Source organism: Sorex araneus, chromosome X (genome assembly GCF_027595985.1).
Source record: "Sorex araneus isolate mSorAra2 chromosome X, mSorAra2.pri, whole genome shotgun sequence".
Classification (NCBI taxonomy): Eukaryota; Metazoa; Chordata; class Mammalia; order Eulipotyphla; family Soricidae; genus Sorex; species Sorex araneus.
In genome coordinates, this window is record NC_073313.1 from 260,694,408 (window position 1) to 260,716,518 (window position 22,111).

Genomic DNA, 22,111 nt, shown 5'->3' on the forward strand with positions numbered 1-22,111 from the left:
TTCCTATTCCATGGGAGTGAAACCATCCAGTGATTGTCCTTTACTTCCTTACTTATTTCATTTGGCATTATCACCTCAGGTTCCACTCATTGTGTGCCAGAGGGCATCACGTCACCAGTTTCAGTGGCAGAATGTTATTCCATTGAGTATTAATACCGCAGCTTCTCCGCCCATGTGGATAGAGGTAGATTCTGTGCCTCAGCTACTGTGAGTTACGCAGCTCTGAATAGCAAAGTCCTATGGATTAGTGTTTTCATGACCCTCGGATCAATAAGGACTCGGATCGGTATTCTGAATTGCATGAAATTTAGAAATGAATGATGGTAGACCCGAGATGTGATCCAGGTGTCGCTGGCCAGAGCTTTTAATGACTGCGTGTCTCCCCAAGATCTCACTCTAGGAAAACTCACTTCCTTTTCTGCCCTGTTCCTTCGAGCAGTGACCCTGAGGACAAGGGCAGCTACGCATAGCTTGGTTTGTGCTGGGGCCTGGCCTCAACCCTTCACCTTAGCGCTCACCATCATCCTTTGCAAGTTCTGTTTCTATCTCTCTATTCAGATGCTGAAACCAAGGCACAGAGGTTCAATCACTGTCCACTTACCCAAGATGACAGAGAGATAAAACTTGTGTTTGGGGGCTGGAGTGATAACACAGCGGGGAGGGCATTTGCTTTGCACGCGGCCAACCCGGGTTTGATTCCCAGCATCCCATATGGTTTCCCCAAGCACTGCCAGGAGTAATTCCTGAGTGTAGAGCTAGGAGTAATCCCTGAGCATCACCGGGTGTGACCCAAAAAGTTAAAAAAGAAACAAATGAAAACTTGTGTTTGAACTCTGGTTCTTAACCCAGCCATCCTTACCCCTATCATTTCAGTAGTTCTTAAAACTTAAGTTGTAATAGACCTCAGCTGATCGGAGACACCGGAACTCCTTCCAGCTCATTTCAACTCTGCCGGCTACTCTTTTCCTATTTTCCAAGAATTTGTGGAATTCTCTACTCATCCGTGCTCCAGGACCTCGAAGAGTAATGATACATGAGCTATTCTGTCCAAAGGCGAAACTGAGACTAGTACAAGGGAGAATAAATAGCAAATTCATTAACTCAGAATCTATTTACAGTCAATTCCCAAGGCTGGTTGTGCAGGCAGCGTCTCTACATCATTTAGAGTTGCTAATAAATGAAAGTCTTTGCATCTTTCCAAGTGTCTTGATATTTACACGTCTCATATTTTACCATAGGAAGCGGTTTGAACAAGCATATTCATGTGTTGACAGTTCTAATTAATAAAAGTAATTAGTCCTGACAGTAGAACTGTGGAAAGAAGACCCATTCATAAATTTGCTAATTGTGTTACTCTGCTTAGAATTTAATCGCAGTCTAGTCTTTCATCATTTCTGCATATGGGCAAAAGGCCGTCTTCCTAAATTCTCAGACTTCCACATTTATTTCTGGTAAAGGATTTTTTTTTAATAGATTTATCCTTAGAACTGAATTTTCTAGTGTGCGGGAACGGGTGAAGCATCGAGAGCTTTCTGGGCAGAAGAGCCAGGCCAGGAAGGAAGAGGGGACGGAGGAGGGAGTAAGACCTCGGGGAGACTCATCTACTTTCTTTCTGCTTCTGAGTCTCTTGCCTTTGTGTGCACCGACGCTGGTGCCTTGTCTGAAAACCAAGACCGTTTTGTTTAGGCTGTCAGTCTGTGTACGACACAGAAAACCTGAAGGTGATTCGTTATATGATCCGAAGTTGATCCCTGTTCTCAGGGTTCAGGGTTCCTTAACTGTTGCCCAGCTGACTGTTGGGGTGGGGTGGCCTGCTTCTTGCATGGGGTGGGAATGTCCTGTGCATTTTGGAATGTGGCATCTAGCTTGTATCACTGTCTGTTCATCGATTTGCTCGAGTGGGCGCCAGTAATGTCTCCTCCATCCATCCCTGTTGCATGATAATGTAGCCCGATGGCATATTGGGGGCTCTTTCGGGGTCAGGGGAATGAGGACCATCGTTGTTACTGTTTTGGGCATATCAAGTACACCACGAGTAGCTTTCCAGGCTCTTCAAGAGGGACGGAGGCTTTCGGGGCAGCCTCTAATCGCCTCTACATAGATTTAAATAGATTTAAATAAAAATTTAAATAGATTTAAACACTTTGCAGGTGTTCCCAGTCTACCGAATGTAAGCTTTTGGTCTCGAGCTGTCCCAGCCAGAAATCCCTCCACCCCTGGCCTTGCCTGCGGTGGGGTTAGAGGGTTGGGTAAGGGCAGCTTCCCCTGGACCCCGGCTGAGAGTCCCTGCATCAGGGTCGGCGGCGCTTGTGTGCAGGGTCCTTGCGTGGAGCCAGCTTAGCCAGGGCAGGCCAGTGCTTCCGGGAAAGATCTGGCCCTCTGAAAGGCAGACTCGGAAGGCGGGTCCCTGAGCGTGATGCCTCCTACGGGAAGGGCCAGGTCTTCTCCCGAGAGAGAAGATCGAGCATCGCCTGGCCCCGGACCCAGATCCTCTTTGCTCCTCCCGTCAGCTGCTCTCATCCCCGAGAATGGATGGTTCGACTGTTCCCTGCTCGCCTCTCCCTTCCCTGGGACCCGCCCCGGTCCTGGCCCCCTCCCTGTCCCATGCAGGGTTCCCCTTTTCACTCATTCTTTTGCCGGGCCCTCATGTGTCCTGGCCATTCACTCGGTCTCAGAGTCCTCCTTCGGACCACGACATTGCCTGGGGGCCTTCCGGGGGCCAAGCTGGAAACAGCCTGTGGGCAGAGCCCACCCCAGGGCAGCAGCCCCACTCGACCCTTTCCCTGTGCCCCACTTTCCACTCAGCTTACTCCTTGGGGGGCTGCGAGGGGGGAGTGGCCTGCTGCAGCGCATTTCATCCTCCTCCTCTTTGATTTTTATATATTTAAAAAAAATTTTTTTTTAAACTTTTTGGGTCACATCTGGCGATGCACAGGGATTCCTCCTTGTTCTGCACTCAAGAATTGCTCCTGGCAGTGCTCAGGGGACCACAGGGAATCCTGGGAATCGAACCTGAGTTGGCCACATACAAGGCAAACGCCCTACCCGCTGTGTTATCGCTCCAGCCCCCTCCCTCCTCTTCTTTTTTTTTTTCTTGATGACTTTTATTGAGGATTGTGTCTTCCCCCCACTGCCCTTTTTTTTTTTTGAATCACCATGACAGCAGGTACAAAGCTTTCCAGTTTAAGTCTCAGTCATACAGTGATCAGACACCCGTCCCCTCACCAGAGCACATTTTTCACCACCAAGAACCCCAGTATCCCCCCATCCCACCCTCCCCTGCTTGTGTGGCAGATGATTTCCACTTTACTCTCTCTCCACTTTAATCACATTCAGTATTTCGACAAAAAACCCACCATTATTATCTGGAATTTCCCCCAACAATCAGACCTGCCGGAAAGGCATCATTAGACCCTTTGCTTTCTCCCGCTGGTTATGAAGAGCATCGGATATCGCACGGCCGCAAAGCAGCGGCGCGATTTTGGATTTCTGATAGTTTAGTAATAAGTCTGGAGGGATTTCTGCCCAGAGCCGCTGGGCTCCGAGACTGGGCTGTGTGCCCCTGGGGTCACGGCTGCTTAGGCGCCAGAGGAACCGTTGGTGGGCGGTGACTCTGGGCCGCATCCAGGGCGGGGAGGGGCGCAGTGCCACCCCCATCCCGGGAGGCCCCAGTCTCGGCACTGCAGTCTCGTACCCGGCTGGCCAATAGGCTCTGAAAAGGTGGGGGCCACCGTGCCGCCTGAGGGCAAAAGGGGAAGGGACAACAGCCCCCCCCCCAGTTTAGCCCTCCCTACTGGCGCTCCTTTGTCAGATTTTCAAGGGGAGGGGAGGGGATGGTGTGGGCTGGGGGGCGGGTAGAGGGGATGGTATGGGCTGAGGTGAGGGGGTGGAGATGATGTGGGCTGGGAGGAGGGGAATGGTGTAGGGCTGAGGTGAGGGGGAGGGGATGGTGTGGGCTGTGGGGAACTGGGAGGGGGAAGGGATGATGTGGGCTGGAAGGAGGGTAGAGGGGATGGTGTGATGGTGTAGGGTTGAGGTAGAGGGGAGGGGATGATGTGGGCTGGGGGAGGGTAGAGGGGATGGTATGGGCTGAGGTAAGGGGGGAGGAGATGATGTGGGCTGGGAGGAGGGGAATGGTGTAGGGCTGAGGTGAGGGGGAGGGGATGGTGTGGGCTGTGGGGAACTGGGAGGGGGAAGGGATGATGTGGGCTGGAAGGAGGGTAGAGGGGATGGTGTGATGGTGTAGGGTTGAGGTAGGGGGGAGGGGATGATGTGGGCTGGGGGAGGGGGGAGAGGATGGTGTGGGGAGGGAGAGGGGGGAGGGGATGATGTGAGCTGGGGGAGGGGGAGGGGATGGTGTGGGCTAGGGGAGGGGATGGTGTGGGGAGGGGGAGGGGAGGGGATGGTGTGGGAGGGGGGAGGGGATGGTGTGATCTGGGGGGAGGGGATGGGGTGGGCTGGGGGAGGGGGAGGGGATGGGGTGTGGAGGGGGGAAGGGGGAGGGGATGGTATGGGCTGGGGAGGGGGAGGGGATGGGGTGGGCTGTGGGAGGGGGAGGGGATGCGTGGGCTGTGGGAGGGGGAGGGGATGGGGTGGGGAGGGGGGAAGGGGGAGGGGATGGGGTGGGCTGGGGGAGGGGGAGGGGATGGTGTGGGTGGGGGAGAGGTGTTGGGTCCCCCGTATCCAGCGGGTGTGGAGAACAGGCGCCAGAGCACGGGGCCCTAGGGGCCGGTCGCATCTCTCTGGGGTCGGTCTGGCGGCTGCTGGCTGCCTGGGAGGGCGAGGGCTGAGGGAGGCCCCTGCATGAGGTGGGCAGGAACCCTTTCCAGAGGGGGCAGCTTCTGGTTTACCTCTGCTCCTTCTGGAGTTTATTTTATCTTTGTTGGAGCCACACCTGCCCGTGCCCAGGGCTTGCTCTTGACTCTGTGCTCAGGCATGGACCCGGGTCGGCTGCACGCGAGGCAAGTGCCTTAGCCCTGTTCTCTCTCTCTGACATCCCTAACTCCAGACAGGGACGCGGGCTTTTGAAGGCTCCGGGTTTCTTTGTCTTTCCCCGTAAGGAGTAAAGGAAGGAGGCGTGTGACGGCCAGACCCTTCCCGCTGCTGCGTTAAATAAATATATCCCCAGTGCCTCAGCCCGGAGCCACGCAGGGCTGCCCATGTGAGAAACCACTTAATTAAAAAGCTATTTTTGCCTTTGATTTGGACCAATTAATCTTGTGCTTTCCAGCGGAAGGCTAATATTTGCAGTTGCTGTTTTTCCCCGGCTCCTGATGGAAGGGTTTCTCGGGGTCCCCGCGCTGCAGCTGCCATGCCCCCTACACCTGTCTGCGGAGGCCAGGCCAGCGCCCACATCTGCTGGGCTCGGGGCACGTGACTGGTCCAGCAGAGGAGCTGAACGTCCGGTTTCAGTCCGTTTCAATTCATGGGAACGTCAGCAGTCACACGTGGCCGTTGCGTGGGGCCAGACTCAGAAAGCACGCAGTCTCGAGTGTGGCCTGGCCACTTGCTGGACTCTGGGACTCCGCACCGGGCTGGCTGAGGCAGCACCTTGCAGGGTTTGACTCGGCCATCCGCTCCAGGGGCTGTGGGTTCTGTCCCACCTCTGAGTACCTGGGTCAGGGGCTCTGGAAGGGGGCCGAAATTGTGTTTTTCTGTTTTTCTCTTGAGTCCCCCGTCGGTGCCCCGTGCTCCCCTGGGAATCGGTCTGGGGCCTGCGGGCGAGCGACCTCTTGTTTTGGGTGGGGGAGGGGTGTGTGTCCCAAAGGTTGAATTCCAGGCACATAACATGTTTAATTCGCCACGTGCGCTCCCTAAAAGTCTCCCTCGCAGCTTTCTCTCGACTCCGTGTGGGTGACTCTTGGCATTCGTGATCGCCTCCCAGGAGAAGCCACTGCTGGCCTACTCTTGGCGCTGCACGTTAGCCAGTGTTAGTTGTTCAAGAGGGAAGAAGGTTTCGGCCACCTTTGGGTCGTCTGCTCTGCTGTCTCTCGGGGCGGGGTGCGAAGCCGCCTGAACCCCGAGCCTGCCCGCAGGGAGGCTGCAGGGCCAGCCCACGCGGCAAGGGGCTTTCCAGGTGGAGACGGGGCAGGTGATGCCAGGGTAGAGAGCGTGTGTGAGGCCTTGGGTTCCACCCCCCGCACCCCCTCCCCCCCACACACACAAGCAACAGACAGTTGAAACACAGAGGAAGCAATTGTCTGGTGACTCAGTCAGAGGTTGAGCCGAGAAATTGCTAGTAAGAGGTTAATACTGCAAGAAATTGGCAAGCGTGCAGTCACAGAGGGCTGAAGAGCCCTCTGACAACAGGGGCAGGCCTTCACATGGGGGGCACGGGTGGGTGCTGGAACCCCCCACACACACACGAACTGGAGCTGCCCTCCGAGGCCAGCTTTCTCCTTCTGCAGCCTCTGCACCCTTAGGCTCTTTCCTTGGCTACAGTCAGGCCCTCTGGATGATGCTGGACAGCGTGTCCCTTAGCGTCAGGGGACTTAGGACCTGGATCTCATCCCCCGCCTTCACAGCACCAGCCCGTTGCAGTGTTCCCAGGCCCCCCCACGCCCCCTCCAGCCTGGAAGACTGGGCATGGCTTCCGGTCCTTAGAGGAGGAGGGCAACTTTTAAGCATCACTTTTTTTTTATTAGTTTATTCTATTATTGAATCGCCATGTGGAAAGTTACAAAGCTTTCAGGTTTAAGTCTCAGTTATACAATGCTCGAACACCCATCCCTTCACCAGTGCACATGTTCCACCACCAAGAATCACAGTATACCTCCCCCTGACCCCCCACCCCCCCAACCCCCCGCCCCGCCTGTGTAACTGGTAAATTTCACTTAACTTTCACTTTACTTCGATTACATTCAATCTTTCAACTCAAAACTCACTATTATTAAACATCACTTTTCAAGTGACCTAAACATCAGTGGAAAAGTAGCGGGACTGCCCGGAGCAGAGTGCAGCCGGCCGGCAGGTATTTGCAGACTGGATTCTTGCTGCAGGTCCTTTCCCTGCCTCCTCTGGAAAGAAGGCTCTCCCCAAAATGGGAGGGGTGCTCTCCCCCCTGTGGGCGGGGTGCTCTCCCCTGGTTGGCGGGGCTTTTCTCCCCAGGTGGGCGGGGCTGCTCTCCTGAGGTGGATGGGCTGCTCTCCTCAGGTGGGCCGGGTGCTCTCCCCAGGTGGGTGGACTGTTCTCCCCCTGAGGAGTGGTGTGGCTGCTACTGAGCAGTTCCGTAGCAGTATCCTGTGTGACCTCGGAGACCAAGAGTGCCGTGAGGTCCAGATGAGGCAGAACCTGCTCGTGGCGGCTATGTCTGGAGTTTGCCTCTGTAGTTTGGGGATATTAAGGAAGCGCAGCCTGGTGGGGGGAGTTGAGATGTACCAAAGGGAAATAGGCCACCCAGACTGCCACAAAGATGCGGGGCTGCTTGCTCTCCAGGACATTTAATCTAGGACTCCGTTTTTGAGGTTGGAAGTAGTGGGGGTAAGGAGAGTCCTTTAGTATGACTCGCTGCGCACTTGCCCTGCGCAGGGAGGTTGTACCTTGGTATTCCCAAGAAAGTTGGTTCCGGTTTCTTAGGGAATGACCCAACTGTGTCACCTAGGAAAGGGCCGCCGAGGTGGGTAGTTTGACCACCGCTCCCCCCACCTCTGCTCTAGAAACCAATTTCGCCAAGCAAGCTTCCCCTGAGTTTATAGCCAGATGCTCTTCGAAGCAAACGCCTCCGAGTGTTCCCAAGTCAGTGCCGCCCAGTCGTTCCCGTGTTGTTCCATGATGTGATTTTGTGACCGAAGTTGCTGTGAAATATGCGGAGCGGGTTTCCCTTCTGCTCCCGTTCGACCTTTCTTGGTTTCCTTTCCTGAAGTTCCTCGGGTCATCCCAGCACATCCCGCGCTCCCCGCCATGTCTCTGGCACCGAGAGAGGACACGGGTCTGTCTGCAGAGCTTCTCAGTCACTCTCCCCCGCCGTCGGGTTTTTACCGTGTAGACGGGCCCTGCCCCACCCAGATCTCCTGCACTTCACTGGCAAAAGTTGCCTTTGCTTTGGCTTGAACACACCCAGCCGTGCTCGGGGCTCACTCCTGCCTCAGCTGTCAAGGACTCAGGGGGACCCTGTGTGGTGCCAGGGATCGAACCCGGGTCAGCCACCTGCAAGGCAAGTGCCCTGCCCAATGCACTGTGGCCCCAGCCCCCAAAGGGGCCTTTGGAGACAGAACCATGTCTGTCCCTTCCCAGGGCCAGCCTCTCTCTCTCCCAGACAGGTGATTTCCCACCCACAGAACCATCCTGAAGGGTTGAGGCGTTTGCTGAAACAGGCCTGCAGAGGAGAAGAGAGAAGGGAATTAAGTTCAGGAGCGACCACATCTTTTGGCAAGTAGTTGGGTTCTGCTAAAGCTAGTTAAGAAGTGGTTTTATTTTTTTTATTTTTATTTATTTATTTATTTATTTTTGCTTTTTGGGTCACACCCAGCGATGCTCAGGGGTTACTCCTGGCTTTGCACTCAGGAATTACTCCTGGCGGTGCTTGGGGGACCATATGGGATGCCGGGGATCGAACCCGGGTCGGCCGCGTGCAAGGCAAATGCCCTACCTGCTGTGTTATCGCTCCGTCCCCAGGTTTTATTTTTTTGATCCATCCCGGCTTCTTTAAGAAAGATAATCACCATTTTGGGGTCTCAGGGCGTGGACCAAGTTTCACGTGCCCTGCAGTGTCCTGGTGTGTGTGTCTTGGTGCTGGAAGGGCTCCAGACCGCCGTGGTTTTCCGATGTGGCAGAGACTCGTGATGGGGGCGACATTTTCCATCTGGAGGGCCCGAGATGGAAGCGCGAACACTGGCTTTTACTTCTCTGGGAGCTCAGGAAACACCTGCCCATCTTTCTTCAGTGAACTTTTTCAACAACCTTTTGACCAAAAATTGTTAACCCACACTTAAATTTTTTTTCTTAACCTATTGACAGATATGTGCAACCACAACTCTAAACATCTTTTAAACATTTTCCTCATCCTCCTGTTTTATCCCCGTTAGTCACTCCTCCCTCCCCCCGCAGTTCCTGATGAGTATCGCCCGCGAGCTCACTTCTCTCTGCAGAGACCCCCGACCCCAGACAATGGACCACATGAGGTCGGCACGTGAGATCTTAAGCATGTGTGTGCTCTCCGTGATGTGTGGCTTAATTCAGAGAAGGTTTTTATTTTTTATTTTTTTTAAGAAAATATTTCATTATTGATCATGAATGAATTGTAATTGACTCATTGACTCTAACTACTTTAATCCTTACTTTTTTTTATTAAATGAATCACCAGGGGCTGGAGCAATAGCACAGCAGGTAGGGCATTTGCCTTGCACGTGGCCGACCCGGGTTCGATTCCCAGCATCCCATATGGTCCCCTGAGCACCGCCAGGGGTGATTTCTGAGTGCAGAGCCAGGAGTAACCTCTGTGCATCGCCAGGTATGACCCCAAAAGAAAAAAAAATGAATCACCAGTTCAGGAACAGTTTCAGATAGTTACCGACTTACAAACTTTCATGATTATGTTCCAGGCATGCAATGATCGAGTACCCATCCTCCACCACCGGTGTCCCCAGTATCCCTCCCGCCACCCCCACCCCTGTGGCAGGCACATTCTCTCTTACTCTCTCTCTCCTTTTGGGTGTTGTGGTTTGCAATACAGGTACTAAGCGGCCATCGTGTTCGGTCCATAGTCTACTTTCAGCGCGCATGCCCCGTCCTTAGCGAGCCCTCCCGTAGAGGGGTTTTGAACATGTGGCCTCACTGTGCTGCTGTAGGGAGGGCCCTGCGGTTCTCCCCTGCACGAGACCAGGCGCGTGGAACTTCCGTTACCCCCATTTCTCTGTGCCAACGGCCTCGGTGCTGTTCCCAACTCTCGGTGGTCCTGGCCCTCCTGAGCGTGGCTGTGCCACCTCCCCACCCTGCAGGATCCCTGGGTCACCCCCAGTGCTCCTCTGAGTATCTGCGCTCTCTTGTCCCGGCGTGTTCTGTCTCAGTTTACCCAGAGCTCGTCTCATTTGTAGCAGGAATCCCAAAAGCATGTTCTTCCCAGAGAGGGACCAGGACTTGCCTGTGATGGAGTTCAGGAAAGAATCACTCCAGGAAACTGCAGGTGAGGCTGGAGCGATAGCACAGAGGGTAGGGTGTTTGCCTTGCACGTGGACGACCCGGGTTCGATTCCCAGCATTCCATTGGGTCCCCTGAGCACACCAGGAGTAATTCCTGAGTGCAGAGCCAGGAGTCACCCCTGAGCATCCCTGGGTGTGGCCCAAAAGGTAAAAAAAAATAAACAAAAAGATCCGAAAGAAAATTGCAGGAGACTTTCTCTCTAGGCTGGAGGTGTGGGGGGCGGTGCCCAGAGGCTGCGGGGTGACGCGGGCCTGTCACGCTCTCGGTGGGGACCGCAGGTGCTTTCCCAAGCAGTGCCTGGGCCTCGCCCGTCCCGTCTTCTCTTCCCCTGCGCAGTGCCCGAAGCGAGAGCTTTCCCCATACTTTACAGCTGAGTTCTTTCCTTCCTGGGCTCCACAGGCTGGAAAGTTCTAGAAAAGGTCTCCTTGGAAATGCAGGGTCTTCATGGTTCTCGCTCTTTCCCTGGGGAGTGAGAACACAAACCCCCGGCCGTCTGCTTGGGACACAGAACGGCGGTGGGTTGCATCTCCTCCCGCGCTTCTCTGCATCCTACAGCAACCCCGAGCCGCTCACCCACTGCGTTCCCGGGAGTCTCTGTGTGGGTGGCTGGAGAGTCCCTCCCTCGCCCCCTCATGCACTTGACTTGGGGGTGGGGCGCTGCTGTTGCCCCACCGCCTGGCCACACTCTGGCTGCTCCTCACTGGCCACTGGTGCCCTCAGAGGGTTCCTGGTCTCCGCCACGCTTCCGAATGACGCACCTGAGAACACCAGGGCTGCCGCAGAGACACGGCAGGAGCAGGAGGCCAGGCAGAGCCCGGGTCCGACTCGGCCTGTCCACCCCAGCCTCCCCTGGCCGTGAGGGAAGACAGGAAGCTAGCCGTTAGCCCGGCCTGCTCGGGGTCGCCCTGGCGACCTGGGCCCTCTGGGGTGAGCTGACGAAGGCCGCAGTTTCTGGGCCTCGCAGTCCCTGGCCCCGCCTGAACAGCAGGACAGCAGCGCAAACCTGGGACCCCTCAGTTCTAGCTGTGACTGGGTGCAGGAGATGGTCACTCACCCCTGGCTGAGTGACCTGTCACTCACACGGGCTGCCTCTCCATGACAGCTCTTGGGCGAGACGTTAGCAGCTATGGGAGGACGGCTCCAATCTTTATTGCACTCGGATAGCCCGGCCTAGCACCGGCCTTGCTGGAATCACTTTTGAGCAGATTTTCCTCAGTTTGGGGCATTTTCAAGGGTCGTAGAAACGGACTGAGAAAGGTGATCTCAGGCTGGTCACCTGTGTCTGAGGGTCCAGTCAGCTCTTGGGTGCCCACGGTCTTGGGACCCTCTCTCTGTCTCTCTCCCTCTCCCGCCACACCGCCTCTCTCATACAAACATACACAAGCACACACACACACACACACAGATACCACACACACCCACGTACTCATACCATGCTCACCACACACACACTCATACACACTCTCACGTCCACATCACACACATTAACACACACTCCCGTCCACTCACTACACACACAGATACGCGTATACACTAGTCATTCACATCACACATGCGTGCGTTCCCATAGTCATACACACATTCCTACATACACACACATGTGCACACACTCTCCTAGACACCAACACACCCATCCACTTACTCTGCTTACTCATACACATCTCATACATACATGCTCATCCACACAGTCATAGACACACAGATGTACACACACATTCACTCAACAGACTCTGTCTCTGTCTCTTTCCCTCTCTGTCTCTCTCCTTCTCGCTCTCTCTGTCTGTCTCTGTCTGTCTCTGTCTCTCTCTCCCTCCCTCCCTCCCTCCACCCCCAAAGGGCGCGGCCGAGCACTGGAGCGTGCAGACTCCTGTCTGGCTGTTTGATGCCCGAAACAGACACCCTCCCGCTGCCCGTCAGCTAGTTCCTCACAGGCCTTCCTCTCAGCTCGCTTCTCAGGAGACTCCGACCCCCTCAGCATCCTAGGGGCACGCTGGGCCCCTGAGGAAATGCCCCATGGTGCGGCCCTTCCTGTTCCCCTTCCCTGCCTCCTGGCAGCTCTGAGACTCGGCCTGCGCCCACTTGGCTCTCTTTGCTCGTGTGGGGTTCGGGTCCCAGGTTCTGGGGCTTGCCGGGTCCCCTGCTGCCCACCCCTCTTCCTGCGGCATCTGTGACGTTTCGCTGGCTCTGCGCCCCCTTCCAGGACCCTGGCCTGCCCGGACCATCCTGTGACCATCTGCAGGGATGGCCTGAAGGCCTGGGCAGGGTGAGGCCCCTCTGCTGCCCTGCCCCTCCCCAGGCGCACAGCTTGTGCCTGTCGCCCGGCAAAGGGGCAGCTGCCTGTGGTGACCCTCGGTGGCTCCCAGCGCTGCCCCTGCACTCCCTGAGGCCCCTGGTTTCCTGGGGTGATGCTGACTTATACTTGATCTTAATTTTAACGCCCAAGGGGTGAAAGCATCTTCAGAAGACAGGGGTTTCTGAGGGAGACGTTGGCTGGTTCCAAGCCGTCCCTGGAAACCGTCCCTCAGAGTCTAGGCCTCTGGGCCAGAAATCGGGGTGTCTGTGGTTTGGAATGTGGGGGGGGAAGTAAGTTGGGGTGGGGGGGGGAGAGGGAGGAAATGCAGGAGCCAGATGTCACTGGGAAGCACTTCTGTCTGGACCGGAAATGGTACCCGGGTGTTTTGCTGTTTCCAGTGTGTGTTGGCGGGGGGCCACGTGTGGGGACCCCACCTCGGGGAAGAACCAGCTTGGGCCCTGCCGCCGGCTTCCTCCCCTGCAGCATGAGCTGTTCTCCCAGGCAGAGCCCCGTCTGCACCCCTCCTCGTCTGGGGGTTGGGGCAGCTTCCAGCTTCAAGGGCACCATCGTGAGCCCTCGGGGTGCCACCGACCAGGGCGACCGCAGGCTCAGCCTGGAGAACATTCTCGGCAGCAGCCCTGGGCGCCGGGGGCCGCAGTGCAAGGCCTGCCGGTCCCCCTGAGGGGAGAGTCACCAAAAAGGGCGCCTGGAGGTGGCACTGGCGGGAGAGGCCCGCCGAGTTCTTCGGAGGTTTGCGACTTGCCCAGGCCCTCCTGCATCTTGAGCCAGAGTGACAGGGACGGTTCTGGTTCCGGCACTCAGCGGGGCGGGGCCCTGAGCCCAATTGCAGGATTCGGTGCCGAGTGGAGCCACCGAGGAGACCGGGATCCCGTCTCCCTGGCGCTGGAGAAACCTGCTGTGGCACAGAGGCTGTTTGGTTTTCCTTGGAGACACGCCCGTGATGCTCAGGGCTCACTCCTGGCTCTGCTCTCGGGGGTCAGCGGTGCTGGGGGACCCTAGAGGTTTGTGGGGATCGAACCGGGGTCGACCCAACCCACTGCACTATGGCCCTGGCCACGCCCCACGGCGCAGAGGCCCTGATGCTGGCGGTAAACAGCTGCGCAGTGCTGACTGCGCCCGATGCCCGATTCTGCCCACCTTCCCGAGGCTGTGCTGGCTGCGCGCCGCGGGCGCCACCTGCTGGCAAGCGTTGATCCTGCAGGGAAACTCTTACAAGGCTTCTTTTTTTTTTTTTTAATACTTTTTGGGTCACACCTAGCGATGCACAGGGGTTACTCCTGGCTCATACACTCAGGAGTTACTTCTGGCGGTGCTCAGGGGACCATATGGGTTGCTGGGAATCGAACCCGGGTGGGTCGTGTGCAAGGCAAACGCCCTCCCCGCTGTGCTATCGCTCCAGCCCCTGCCACTGCTTCTTGATACAGATTTGTGTAAGTTTTCGTTTCATTATTGAAAAAGAGGCGGCGGCTGGGCAGAGAATATTGAGACTCTTAATAAGGCAAACTTGACAAGATAAAAAAAAAATGACTTCCTAAAATGGGCAGGGGGCAGGGGAAGAGGGGAGGGGTCTTGCATGTGGACTCAGGGAAGCATTAACTTCCTCCTGCCTGACCTGCCCCGGGGGGCCTGCATCGGACCGCCAGGGTTTGTGCAGGGCCCGTTCTAAGAGAGGGCAGCTGCAGGCAGGGGTGCGTGGGGGCGGGGCTGGCGGTGCTTACCTGGACAGGTGTAGCTCTGGAACGGATCCGGCCACGTGTGCCCTGCAGGGCCAGCGGGTGGGGAGCAGCCGCCGACACTACCTGCCCCCCCTCCGGGGTCTGCTCTGGGGACCGAGTTCACCTACGTTTCTCCGGAGGTGTCTCCGCTCCTTAGAAGCTGGTGGTGGGCTGGCCCTAACCGCATCTCCCGGGCCGGGACCCAACCTCAGCAGGCTGGAGTCTGTTCGGAGGATTCCCAAGTGCATTCGACTCTGAGCACATAAAAGTGGGGGCGGGGGTCACGGCAGGAGACTTGGGGGTCAGCCGGTAGGACGAGGAGGACCAGGAGGCCACAGCAGGGAACAGTCGAGAACCAACCGCCGCTGTGGAGGTGAAGGTGAGGGTTTGTCGTTAGGAGAAACGCCAGGCACGGGGGGCGGGGGTCCCGCCCAGGGTTCTAGGGCCTGGGTTGGCTGGTGTCCTGTCACTCGGGGCCAGCGAAGGCTCTCTGTCCCCACACGGCCCCTAAGTCAGGCTGAACGATTCCCAGCTTCTCCCGTGGCTGTTCCGGGTCCCGCATCAGAACAGAGACTCGTCCCCTGGGGCCGCCGGCGGGCGCCCAGGAGGACCCTGAGGCTGTCTCTCCCGGTCAGCTGGCGCCGACCTTCTCGCCTGCACGGCTCCCCGGATGCAAGTGATGAAGCCGTGGGTGAATCTTAAGTGTGTGTGTGTGTGTGTGTGTGTGTGTGTGTACATGCCTCTGGCGGGAGGCGTGGAGAGAGGAGGGGAGAGTGACAGCGACGGGCATTAGGAGTCTCAGGGGGTTCTCGGTCTCGGAGCCTCACGTGCCATGCTCCAGGGCTCCTCCCACGGTGCTCAGGGCTCAGCCCCGGCAAGGCTGGCGGGAGCCGCGCCCACGGCAGTGGAGACCTGCGCCTTGAGCCCTGGACTGTCAGGCCCGCTGGAGGGACGTTTCTCTGTGCTCACACTCGGGCCTCTTCCAGGGCTCAAACGACTGAGCGTTTGGGACGCTGTGACTCGTGGAGTCCCGACAGTATCATTCCTCGGAGAGAAAAGGGCTGCCCTGATGCCTGGCCGAGAACGGGCCCGAGTTACTGGGTCGTTGCCTGCTTGGTTTTCTTTTTTAAATAAAAGAGTGATGTCCCTGCTCCCTGAGTTAGGGACAGACACGTCAGCCCCGGCTGCCATGGGGGCAGCTCCCACGCACATGCCATGATTCCGTCCAGGCAGTGGCCGCTCCTCCCTGGGAGGCCAGACACCCCTGATGCCCGCGCGGGGTGGGCAGTTGAGAACCGCAGACCAGCACGTGTCTCACTGCGGGGTGTCGCAGGTCCCAGTCACTTCCGCTCTGTTCCGGGCCCCTGGGGGCTGACCCGACTGTACAGAAACGAAATCAGACTCTCGGAGTCTGTCCCTGGGGCTGTTACTGTGTGATAGTGGTGATGGTGTGTTGTGTCACTGTGTGTGCTGGTGTGGCACTGTGGTTGTGCGGTGCTGTGGTTGGGTGGTATTGTGGTTGTGCAGTGCTGTGTCTGTGTAGCATTGTGGCTGTGTGGTATTATGGTTGTGTGGTGTTGTGCAGTGCTGTGGTTGAGTGGTGCCATTGTATGTGGTTGTGTGGTGCTATGTTGCGTGGTTGTGTGGTACTGTCATTGTGAGGTGTTATAGTTGTACAGTGCTGCGTTTGTACAGTGCTTTGCCTGTGTGATACTGTGTTTTACAGTGCTGTGGTTGTACTTGGTTGTGCGGTGCTGTGGTTGTGCAGTGCTGTGATTGTGTGGTACTGTAGTTGTGTGGTGCTGTGTTTGTGGTACTTGGTTGTGCAATGCTGTGGTTGTGTGGTGCTATATTGTATGTTGTGGTTTTGCAGTGCTGTGGTTGTATACTGTTATATTATGTGATGCTGCTGTTGTGTAGTCCTATTGTGTGGTTCTATATTATGAGGTGTTGTGGTTGTGTGATGCTGTACTGTGCAGTGCTACCATTGTGTGGTGCTATTGTGCAGTGATACAGTTCTGTGGTGCTATGTCGTTTGGTGTTGTGGTTGTGTAGTGCTGCATTGTGCGGTGCTGTATTGTGCAGTGCTACAGTTGTGTGGTGCTGTGGTTGTGTGGTGCTGTTGTGTGGTGCTGTGGTTGTGCGGTGCTGTGTTGTGTGATGCTGTGGTTGTGCGTTGCTGTGGTTCTGTGGTGCTGCATTGTGTGGTGCTGCGTTGTGTGGTGCTGCATTGTGTGTTGCTTTGGTTGTGTGGTCTTGCCGTTGTGTAGTGTCATGTGGTTATTCAGGCCCTACTGGTGGTGCAAGCGGCTGTCTGTACTAGAAGAGTCTGGGAGGACAGAGCCCGTAGCGCCGGGCCAGGCTGGGTCCTCTTGTTCTCTGTGGGGAGGAGGTGGAGTGTGGGGCTGGCGCCCGGGCTGGGCCCCCTTTCCTGTCTCTGACCGGTGAGCGCCCGCATCCCTAGGAGTGAAGGACAGGAGCGGATAGCCGCCGGTGAGCACTGTGGGTGGGGCAGGCGCCGTGAGGAGGAGCTGTCCCGGGGGCCAGCGCGGTGGCCCACAGGGAGGCGTCCCAGCCCTGCTGACAGTGCCCCGGGCACGGGGCGTCTGTGCCTGTGCTCGTCTGCGGAGCTGGGGCCCCTGTGCGTGTGCCTGGTTCCCGGGGCGGGGGCGACTCTCGCAACACCTCGCGCCCCGGGCCCGGCATCGGTATCTCACGCTGAGCTGCTCCTGCGGGCTGCCCGTCCAGCCGGGACTCAGGGGGCGGGACATATCTCCGGGTGCCCTTTGAAACGGGCTTGTCAAAGACAACCATAAAGGAGACGCCGGGTCCGAGTCTCCCACCCAGAGGCCCACGGCCACAGCCCCGAAGGGGCCGGACTCACGCTTCTCTGTGATGTCACGGTACCCGGTGTCCGGACTCGGGGAGATTCTGTCAGTCTCCTGTCTGGGCTTGAAGCCGGCTCCCTCGAGCCCTTGGGCCTTGCGGGGCAGCTGACAGCCGAGGGGCCGCCTCCGGGGCCCTGAGTGCTTGGACGTCATCTTGAAGGTCCCGCCACACTGGCCGCTCTTCCTCTGTCCACTGAGCACGGGCATGAGTCAGGGCCAGGAGAGGGCGAGCACTGGGTCTGCAGCGGCCCCCGGGGCCCCTCAGGGCCTGGCCTCCGCGTGCCGTGGGCTTGGCACATGGGCCCTTCGCTCCCTGACACCTGTCAGTAAGGCCACGCCCACCACAGCCAGATCCGACCCCTCCCTCTCCCCCCCTCCCGTCAGTGTCTCTGCCACCGTCTCACGCACCTTCCCTCCTCGCTCAACCCCTCACCCCTCACCCTTCCCGGGAGGCAGTGCGCCCCACCCACAGCCGGCCACCAGAGAGTCCCCGGGGCTCTGGTGGGTGTTGCCATCTGGCTGGACTAAGAACCCAGTACCCCACTGAGTCTCATCCTGTGTGCGGCAGCGCTATGAGAGAGAGATGGGAGGGAAGGAGAGAGAGAGGGGGAGAGAAATAGATAAGGAGGAAGGGAGAGGGGAGGGGGAGAGGGGAGAGACAGAAAAGAAGGAAGGGAGAGGGAAGAGAGTGGGGAGGGAGGGAAAGAGGGAGAATGGAGAGACAGAAGGGGAGGAGGGGAGGGAGGGGAGGGAGGGGAACGGAGAGACTGCAAATGCCTAAAACTTCTCTTGCGATGTTGTTGATGGCAGAGACTGGCAGAGGCAGAGGTGTGGAATGGGACAAGCTTTTGACCCCAACACACACACGCACACACACACACACACACACAGTTCAAAGGGACCCTGCTCTCTCTCACACACACACACACACACACACACGAGTTGAAAGGGATGCTGCTTGCTCTTGAGCTTTCTCTCCAGGATGCCCGGCCAACACACACACACACACACACACACACACACACACACACACACACACACGAGTTGAAAGGGATGCTGCTCTTGAGCTTTCTCTCCAGGATGCCCGGCCAACACACACACACACACACACACACACACACACACACACGAGTTGAAAGGGATGCTGCTCTTGAGCTTTCTCTCCAGGATGCCCCGCCTGGCCTCCTGGGTGTGTTCCATGCCCAACACACACACACACACACACACACACACACACACACACACACACGAGTCCAAAGGGCCGCTGCTCTTGAGCTCTCTCTCCAGGATGCCCGGCCTGGCCTCCTCCCCGGGCAGGGCTGCCCTTGCGCCTGTGCTTCCCGCGGGGACGGCGAGGCAGTTGGTGTGTCTGCGCCCCGTGAATTCCCAGGCCCTGCACGTGACCTCAGATGCGCGGCTGCCGGGTCGGCCCGTGTCTGTCTCCATCGGAACCAGGTGCTGCTGGCTCGCCGAGGGGGTCCCGGCGGCCCGCACAGAGAGACCACCGCGCTGCCCGAGATGGCGCCAGGCCCGCGAGGGGCGGCCGGGGAGACCCTCCGGCGTTCCCTGTCGCCGGCCGGGCCGCGGCTGCACCCACCGTGTCCCCAGGGACGCGCAGGGGGTCTGCAGAGCAGGCCTGACCCCCGCCCGTGCTCTCTCCCGCAGGGAGCGCCCGCAGTCCCCCGCCCTACGGCTTCCGGAACCTGGCGGGCCACGAGGAGCTGCGGAGGCAGCGGCTGCACCGCTTCGACAGCCAGTGAGCGCCCGGCCCGGCCCGCCCGCAGTCCAGCCTGGACCCAAGCACCCGGCCCGGCCCGCCCGCCGTCCAGCCTGGACCCAAGCACCCGGCCCGGCCCGCCCGCCGTCCAGCCTGACCCACGCGTCCGACCAGGCCCGCCGTCCAGCCTGACCCAAGCGCCCGGCCTGGCCCGCCGGACACGAGCCCGGACCCCGCCCGGACACGGCCCACCCCTGCACACAGCTCGCCCCTGCCCTGCCCTGCCCTGCCCGGACTTCCGGGGGGACCCTCGACAGGGCGCACCCACCCCTCCACCCGACAGCTCCGCTCCCACCCCCCACCCCGCCACCCCAGACCGGGCTGCCCACCTCCCTGCAGCGCCCCCGCCGCACCTGGCACGGAGAGGGGCGCCGTGGGCCGGGGCAGGAGGTGGCAGGGGGCCGGCGCGCCCCGCCCTCCCGCACCCGCTGCCCTGGGATGCCTTGACCCTTCCCGAGAGTGTGACCCGGGCCAGGGCGCAGGCCACGGCCACGCACCCGCGGGAGGGCGCCACGCACCCGCGGGAGGGCGCCACGTCCGAGTCTGCGCCGGGCCCGGGTCTGCGCCCGGTGTGCCAGATACGAACCTGCGCCAGGCCCGAGTCTGCACCCGGTGTGCCAGATACGAACCTGTGCCGGGGCCGTGGCTGCGTCAGGTGCGCGTCTGCATCGGGCTCGTGTCCGCGTCCAGCCCGTGTCTGCACCAGATCCGTGAGACATGAGCCTGCGGCAGGTACGCACCCGGTCCGTGAGGTAGGATCCCGCGTCAGAGGCGCTCCTGTCCACGTCACGTGCGTTTGCTACGAGCCCGCGTCGGGCACCGTCTGCGCCCGTTGCGTGCCCCCGTCAGATACGTCGCCTGGCTCCGGACTCCCAGGGCCACCGAGGGGGGAGCCAAGGCGGCCAGTGATCGGGTCGCCCCCTCGAGATGACGTCATAGCCTCCCCCCCCCCCCATGAAAGTGCCTTGGCTTGGCCGCAGACGCCGCTGTTCGCCCACCTGCCCACGGCGTTGCCCCCGCCGCGCTGCCCACGCCCGCACACTGCCCATGCCCCAGGTGGGGATTTCGGTGCTCGGGTTTGGAGCATAAGGAGACCAAAGACACCCTCCCCCCTCCCCAAAGCTGTGCCACCCCGAGAGATTTATTTTTAGAGTGTCAGGAGCAGAGTGGGCCTTCCCACTTTGACTTCGCATTTATCTGTCATTTTCTAATTATGAGAGTAATATATAGGCCTGCGCCCTGCCTCGGCAACCAAGCGGGGGCGGGAGCGCATTTGTGGGTTTGTTTGTTTTTTTGGGGGGGGTTGTTTGCTTGTTTGTTTGTTCTCTGGGAGGTTTATCTTTGTGGGTGACGCACTTGGGGTGTTTGCCTTTTATTGTTCGGGGATTGGTTGGGTTTGGGGTTTTTTTTTTTGCAGTTTTATATTGTAAAAATGTGTGTGTATGTATTTTCAACAGTCAAGAAGATCAATTTGTACAGCAGTCAAGATTGTGTTCTAGGAAAAAATGGACTGGAGTCCATGTCTACTGAAAATATATATTTAAGAAGCAGAATCCAAATAAATGCATATGCCTTTGAAAGTCAGTCACACCCGTTTTGATCGCTCAGATGCACCCGTTTGTACTCTGCGAACCTGCTTTTCCCACTCCCCCTGCCACACCTGCCACCACTCTGCGCCACCAGCTCGCTCCCAGCTGCCTTGGCACAGCTGGGGGACACTTGCAGGCTCGTGAGACCCGGTGCCCGTCTGCAGCTCCTCGGGTCACTTGGTCACTGAGGCAGAGCGCCAGCTCAGTCCTAACAGGGGTCGCACCCGGGAGCCTGAGGGTGTCTGCACTCAGGCGAACTGGCATCCCCCTCACGCCCGCGGAGCCCGTTAGGAGTAACATCCGGTTGGAGAGAGTTCAAGGGGTTAGAGCACCTGCCTTGCGCGTGGCCATCCCGGGAGAGTAAGCCACCACGTATGGCCCCGGAGCACTGCAGGTGCTGGCCCGAGTACCTAGGGTGTGGCTGCAGATGCAAGCATGAAGAAGTCAAAGTGACCTCCGCCAGCGCATGCTTTCCCAGGGCCGCGGGACTGCCCAGAGATCGCACTCGGCTCTAGTCCTGCCCACGGCCTCCTGGGTAACTGGAAACGGCCCGGACAAGCCTGGGTCTTGTTTGTGGGTCTTGTTTGTGGCCCCTCACCCCCATCCTTCCCCCCGCCCCTCTTCATCCACGCGGGCTCCTGGGAGCAGCTTCTGAAATGCACTTTTCCCACTGAGGTTGATTGGTTGGTTGGTTGGTTGGTTGGTTTCACTTACATTGAATGTCCAGCCATATGGGGATGGGATATGGATATTTTGTTGGCGTTTTTTAAAATTATTATTTCCCTGGAGACATGTGAAGCCGCCAGAATCGCCGGGGGTGTGGTCTGACTGTAACAGACACGCCTTAGACACGCCTTCTTCATTCATGGAGTCGGAACCTCAGGGAACAGCTGGCTTGGAGATGTGGGAGAGGTCCTCTGAGTTATAAATATCAACCCATTATCATAGCACACCAGCCAAGATGCTCCGGAAATTATCATTACTCTGTTCCCTGAATAGCCCTGCTCATAACCAGTGCTCTTCTGCAGTGTCCATCTCCCTGAGTTGCTGCTCTGTGACCTTCCTGTTTGTGCTTGAGTGGCCGTCAGCTGAGGAGAGCCCTTACTTCCAAATCTTGCCTCGCCTGTTGGGGGCGGGGGGGTGGTTCCCGCACACTGCCCCCAGCCACCTCTCACGGACCTCCGTGGCCTGCAGTTCCAAAGTCCTTGTCCTCGGCGGGGAGGGCGTTTTCCTTGCACATGGCCGACCCAGGTTTGATTCCCGGCATCCCATATGGTCCCCCGTGCACTGCCAGGAGTAATTCCTGAGTGCATGAGCCAGGAGTAACCCCTGAGCATCACCGTGTGTGACCCAAAAAGGAAAAAAAAAAAGTCCTTGTCCTTCCTTTTGGGGATTTTATTTTGGTTTTGTTGTTGTTTTCCTCTTTTGGGCCACACCTGGCAGTACTCAGAGGTTACTCCTGGCTCTGCACTCAGGAATTACTCTGGCGGTTCTTGGGGGACCATGTGGAATGCCAGGGATTGAACATGTGTCAGCTGCATGGCAGACAAACATCACACCAGCTACACCAGCTCTAGCCCCAGTCCTTGGTTTCTGAGTGCTCTGTCCCCGAGCACGGTGTGGCTGGGGGGAGGGGGACCGGGGTCAGCCTGGGTGTGTATCTGGCATAATTCCTGCCTGGAGGGTGACTC

General features: G+C 58.2%; 1 protein-coding gene across 1 annotated transcript in view; it reads left to right on the forward strand.

The window, feature by feature from the left end:
• RHBDD1 (rhomboid domain containing 1) overlaps positions 1 to 20,409 on the forward strand; it is a 103,200-nt gene extending 82,791 nt beyond the window's left edge. The window contains exon 6 of the mRNA XM_055121729.1: positions 18,720 to 20,409. Within this exon, the coding sequence (XP_054977704.1) occupies positions 18,720 to 18,814 (95 nt within the window). The 3' untranslated portion in view covers positions 18,815 to 20,409. The remainder of the gene's footprint in view (positions 1 to 18,719) is intronic.
• The last annotated feature ends 1,702 nt before the right edge of the window (positions 20,410 to 22,111 follow it).